Consider the following 6,456-nt stretch of genomic DNA (forward strand, 5'->3'; position numbering starts at 1 on the left):
GCTTTAGTGGAGCATGATAATTTGCATTTCTAACAAGTTTCCAGCTAAAGCTGATGCTATTGGTCGGAAGACCACACTTTGAGAACCACTGCCTTAGGACTTGGGAAAATAGAAAACTGGACGGAAAACACCTTGCCCGTGTGAACTGTCCCTAAGGAAGACTTCTTCTGAGCCTTGCCTCAGAGCTCTTGCCATGGGCTGGACATAGACCTTGCTTCCTGGAGCTGAGCTTGGGGTTGGAGGAAGGCCCAGGGTTGCAGAGGCTGATGTTTTTGAGCAAAAATACACCAAACACGGGTTACCTTCCACTTCCAGGTGTCAACAGGAGCCTACAAGCGCCAGGTGCATGAGGTCCCCCTGGGGAAGCAGGTAACCGATGCCATGGTCATTGAGAAGATCACCTGGGCCTCCTGGACAAGGTGACTGGAGGAAAACACTTGCTGGGGAAAAGGTCACAAGGGAGTCTCTTGCCCCAAGCTCCTAAATTTGTGAATGGCCAGAGAACATCTGAAGCTCAGAAACAGAGCTGTCTTTAGGGATGGGGAGTTTCTTGGTACCAGTTTGGCCCACTGGCTTTTGAAATGAAGTCTCTTTTTTGTGTGTGGTCTATCCTACAAGTCCCCAACCCTATTCAGCAAATTCAGAGGAAAGCTATCTTTCACCTCCTGGCCAAGCCCTGGTCCTGCTATAAGGCCTCCAGTCACCAGGGGAAGGGGATGGGAGGGCTAGAGAACTACTACCAAGCAGGATAAGAAACAATACCTCGGCAATTCAAGGGTAGAGACCCATACACCCAGCTTCATACAGCCTGTGAGCTTGATAGAGCCCCCTTGTTTCCAAACATACCCATACTCAGGATTATAAGGAGAGAATTAAGAGTGGAGGTAACTTTTCTTTTTGGGATCTAGGGGGCTGGGGCATAAGGGGAACAGTAAGAGCCGGGGCAGAGGGAGAGGGAAAGGGGCAGATGCTTTTCATGCCAGAAAAGCCCATGACTATACTGAATTATGGGAAATATCACCCTCTCTCTGCTTCTTCCTGGGAAAGGATGGGCTGCAGGAAAGTCTTTTCACACTGCTCCCTTCTAACACCTCTTTCCCTGTTGGAACAGCATTCTGGGAGATGAAGTCATTGGAATCTGGCCAAGAAATGCAGACAAGGCTGATGTCAACTGTGCATGTGTGACCCATGCTGGCCTGAACATTGTCACAGGAGATGACTTTGGGCTGGTGAAGCTCTTTGATTTTCCATGCACAGAAAAATTTGTGAGTGTTCCTCAGATACCCTCCCTGAACTGGCTCTCTTCTGCAGTCTGCAGAAGAGCTGCCACATCTGGACGGCCCTCTATGAGGTACAGAGGGATCAATCTGTGCATCTGGCAGCCCTGGCCATTTGGCAATACCTAACCTTTCCATCTCTATCTGGAAAGGAAGTCTTGGTAGCCAGGAGAAGGTGGGATGTAGGGTAGACAAAATGGCCACAAGTGGGGCAAGAATGAGACAGGAAAGCCAGTGAAAAGCTGACTGAGGTGTGCAGACCAAATGGGAATCCTAAGAGTGAAGGAAGGTTTTAGAAGGAGGGGAGAATTGAGTCTTGGAGGTGTTATGTGGTTGCTGGAAGGACCATGGCCTCTTAGTTGTCTCCATTCATTTTCGCTCACAGGCCAAGCATAAGCGTTACTTTGGTCACTCAGCTCATGTGACGAACATCCGTTTCTCTCATGATGACAAGTATGTGGTCAGCACTGGAGGAGATGACTGCAGGTACCAACCGGATGCATGTGGTTCTGACCCCCCTCCCACCTCCAGGTCCCTGGGTCAGCCCCTCCCAGGGACACAGGGAGAGGCTGATATAAACAGGAAATTCAGCGAGACAAAGACTTTCAAATATAAGGTATTTTGTCTCTGGAGACTCTCAACCCAGATCCTGACAGGCCTGGTCCCAACTACAGCTCCCTTGGGATTGGCAAAAAGCTAAAGGCATGTGAATAGCAACTCTGAGCATTGCTGCAGGAGGGGGTGGGTAGGTGGGTGAGCCACTCAAGACAGCTGCTGTCAGTGGGAGCTCTTGGCATACAGAGCCCATGGTGCCACTGCGTATAAATTATCGGTAGGTCATAATGGTCTTGATGCATTATGTCCTTTTAAGAACTCCCAGTTGATCCTGGAGTTTTAAGATATATGATTAATCCATAGCCCAAAGAGGTTTAAAAACACCAATATTGCACCCCAGTCAACTTGAGAAACAAGCAGGGCAGGTGTTACCCCCATTTTACAGATGAGATGAGCTGAGAGGTAATACAATTAAGCCTAGTGCCATAAGAACTACCTCAACCAGGTCTTTCGACCTCTGTGCCAGGGCTGTTTTTTTGACCCCAACTGCTGCTCCAGGTGAACTAGGCACACTGTTCTCATAAGGCATGCCCGAGGGACTCCTACCAGCTTAGTCCAGATGACAGTCTCTCCAGCATTCCCAAGGAGGCCACTGTCTTCTGTCTCTATACCCAGGGTATATCTCACTAGGAGTGTGGAAGAACATGGCTGGGTCATTCTAACCCATTTAGCTTCCCCACATGGAGTTGAAGAGTTTTAATGAATACTGGTTTCTGTTAAGCCAAAGCAAAAAATTTTTTTTTGGGGGGGTGATGAACAAAGTATCCATGTGTTCCAGATATTTTTTGATGGTCTGAGTTAGGCTATGGAAAAGGGAGCTGTAGACAATTTCAGCCCACTTCCCACCCAAATACATTATATAGACAATGGTGCCAAGGATGAGTTCCTATAGCCTGCCTGGGAGCCCCACCTCTGGTTCACTGTGCCAACGACTGCTGGTACTTAGAGCCCTTGAGATAGTACTGACAGCAGTTCCCTGTGGAGTGTAAGCACACATTTGAAACAACCCCAGCCAAACTCTGTACAAGGTAGGAATAAGAGACATAAGCTCTCCAGTGCAGGAGATAGGCGGTGGCTTCTGATTACTATAAAAGGTATAGAAATAAACTTAAAATGCAGGGCCCCTATATGTTCATAGGCATGAGCGCTTGCTCTGATCCCTGGCTCTGTGCTAAGCACTAGAAAGGGCTCTCCTACTCAAGTGGAGTTGATAAACTTTTCAACAGTAACAAGAGAGACAGTGTGAAGTCAGGTTGCCAGAAGTCCTCACTGCCCACATCCAGCAAATGTGCCCCACCACCCCCAAAAAAAGGACCCAGAGTGAGCAGCAGACCTTGAATTGGTGGCAAGACCACTGGTTTGCTTTTTGAAATCAAAATAGTCAATAAATCACCTGAGCCTGACTTTTGAGTACTTGGCAACACTGGTCTTTGCCATTTGGTGAAAGTAGAGTGTCCAGCCACACAAAATGACTGTTTGGTCTGCTTTTCCAGTGTGTTTGTGTGGCGATGTCTGTGAATGCCAGAAACTTCTTACATTATTGCTGCTGCTGCTACCACCCAGCAACTACAGAGGCAGTGACGAGGAAGCCCCTCGCCACAGACTGCTGGGAATGCCTGCCATGCTATGGGACGCACAGGCTCGGAGGGCACGAAACCATGGTCGCTTCTATGGGCTGGACTCTCCAAAGATGTGGTGCCAAGAAGGAAGGTCAAGTTCTAAGACATTAAGACTGCTTGCCTCTGTTCCTGAGACTAAAAGCTATACATACTAAATTGACAACAAAAATCTGATAATGTAGCCCACTGACAAAATTGAACGCCTCAGTTACCCTAATTGATATGTAGCTTTTAATTTGCATCAACTTTTAAAAAAGATGTTTTGCTATTATGTTTCTATATACTTTAAGAATGTTCATCTTTTTACAAATAACAAGACAGCTTAAGTTAGATGCACCGAAGTACTAGAAATATTAATAGCCTCTGTTCTCCCCATTTAGCTTTCAAAAACCAAACGAGCCATGTATAAAGAAGTTTGAGAAACTTAATTTTTTAATGTTTCATTTGCAGAGTTTTATATCCATTAAGTGCCTTTGAAAGTTTCCAGTTGTGTGGGCTGCTTGCTGTCTCACCTCCCACAAATTACCTGCTTTTTACATATGGTGCTAAAACTTTGAAACTGAAGAGGGCTACAGGATCCTTAGCAGATGTATGTCTGTCACTCATGTCCTGTGTGTATGTCAAGGCTTCCAAAATAAACGAAGGACATCAGTTACCTGCTTGGGAAATTGTGGGTACAGGAAGGTGAGCAGCAAAGAAACTAAAGAGTTCAGGAGGGAGGGGCTAGAATGGGTTTTCATTAAATTTAGTGCCAAATCTAAAAAATCCAATACAGAAGTCAAACAAAGCAAACCTCTGCTAGAAAATGGAAGCAAAACACGAACAAAAAAGTTCTAGTAGGTCCAAGAGGATGCACTTACTTCTCTTGTTAAATCTTAAAATGGTAGTAAGTGAGGTGACCTGAGGATGCACCTCGGTTTATCACCCTCAAGGGGTACTGACTTGACTCCACTGATTTGCTTCAGGTGAACTATAGGTCAAGTTCAAATCAAAATCTCTGCAGAACCAATTCCTGAATCCAAGCAATCTTTGATCAAAAGTATAAACAAAACAGTTTAGAGTTCCTCAGAGTGTTTTATAATAGAATGTGACTTGGGCAATATTAACCAGAAGAGCTCCCTATATCACCTCAACCATATGCCACACCTCCCACTGACCACAGGATGGCCAGCAGGCTGTGCTGAATGGAAGAGTGGGGAGGGCTGGTGACCCTGGGTGCATAGCACCAACTGGTCCTTCCAGTCTGGATCTTGAGCTTTTGACTATTTGCAGTTATTTGTTTAAAGAAAAGGTGAAATGAAGCATTATCAGTTAAAAAGAACAGATTAACAGTTAACCACAGAAGTGCTTCAGCATTCTAAATGGATGAGATCACTCACAGCTATTTTTATATGCCAGTTTAATTAATGCCTTATATTAATCCACTGATAGGTAGTTTGCTGGGCCAACAATCCGAGTCCCTATGCAGTCCTAATTCTGTTTTCTGTTTCCTGTAACCATGTGACTGGTGATGCTGAGTGATAACCATGTCTGCCTATGTTGTACTAACCTTTCATACTGACTGATCTTGTTTTGAAATAACCATGTGGAAGGACAATGAACTGACCAATGGTGATATACGTACAACTATATTTAAAGAGCAATAGTGTCTGTGTGTCAAGAAAACTTCTTAAATCTTATTATTTGTAAACATTTATATGATTTTAGGTATGTTCATAAATCCTGCTCTGTATCCTATATATGTTAAAATGTTGGTGCATGAATTTATTTTCAATTATCAAAGGATGAAAAAATACACAATTTAAAAACATTTTGGTATGTGGCAAATAAATTTGATTAGGTAAACATGTTCTTTGTTGATTTTTGTTTTCAAAGTAAACACAACTGCACCATGAGCTGAAAACCTTCCTAAAAGTACAAGCTACCACCACTGGATAATATACCCTTTGTGTATACTTCTAATCGGCAAGTGTCACGAAACCAGCATACGTTAAGTCTATAAGCTTTATTGATGCTTCGCTTTTACAATTCACAATGCATTCCACAGATTTAGTTCAGTACAGCTTAAACCACAATTGTATAAATCTTCAATTTATAATTTCTTGCATAACAACATTTGATATTTGCAAACAAAGTTTTTGGAAGCATTAAATTCAGTCCATATATTCAGAGTTTGTGACAAAATTAACTACAGGAAGTTTGTGCGATGATGTTTAGGCTGAGGAGTCCTATGTGCATGGCCTTGTTTCATACCGAAACAGACGGCAGTGCTCCTAGAAATGTATTTTCTTGTTCTAGCTTATGTGCTTTGGAACTAAACACATATAACCAACGACTCTGAAATATCAAGCACTGTGGGGCAGCTGGGAGGTAAAGGGCTAAGCTTTGTGAAACACTATATATAGATATATATATAATCTATATTTACTTATATTGGCAATTAATGTAACAGTATAATTCACAATACACCTAGAACATACCAGAAAGGCAAGCTTTTTCATTCCTGCTTTAGTGGTATGATCTCGTCTAAACATTTCATTTCAGAAAATCTGCATCAATCTACACAGACCATACACAGTGCACAAACTGTGAAAAGGGTTATTGTTTTCAGCTCCACTTTCTCTGCAACTTCCCAAAATACAGCAAGACTACCTGTGACAAAGTGTACTATACAGCTTCCTCAGATCTCTCACCAGTGCCTCACACAGAAAAAACAAATATAATCACGGTTTAAATCCATACAGAGCAGCTTACAATACTTAAGATGATGAACACAGGGCAGTCAAGACAGGTAATTTTTCCTCAAACACTGCATTGCTAAAAATAAAGATCTGTGAAACTGCACTGCAATGTCAAGGCTGCATTCTTCCCTGGCCCTCCCCCACGTGATCGAATGAATACCCCCTTTAAAGATGAATTCCCATTGTTAATTAGTTTGGACTTTT

At 43.4% G+C, this 6,456-nt stretch overlaps 1 protein-coding gene across 1 annotated transcript in view; it reads left to right on the top strand.

Moving 5' to 3' along the window:
• Window positions 1-3,410, top strand: part of EML6 (EMAP like 6) — a 486,366-nt gene extending 482,956 nt beyond the window's left edge. The window contains exons 38-41 of the mRNA XM_007937992.2: window positions 316-419; window positions 1,112-1,265; window positions 1,663-1,763; window positions 3,386-3,410. Coding sequence (XP_007936183.1) covers window positions 316-419; window positions 1,112-1,265; window positions 1,663-1,763; window positions 3,386-3,410 — 384 coding nt within the window. The remainder of the gene's footprint in view (window positions 1-315; window positions 420-1,111; window positions 1,266-1,662; window positions 1,764-3,385) is intronic.
• Window positions 3,411-6,456: the final 3,046 nt, after the last annotated feature.

The sequence above is a fragment of the Orycteropus afer genome, unplaced genomic scaffold, assembly GCF_000298275.1.
Source record: "Orycteropus afer afer isolate SDZICR_OR568_19922 unplaced genomic scaffold, OryAfe1.0 scaffold00046, whole genome shotgun sequence".
In the NCBI taxonomy this organism is placed as follows: Eukaryota; Metazoa; Chordata; class Mammalia; order Tubulidentata; family Orycteropodidae; genus Orycteropus; species Orycteropus afer.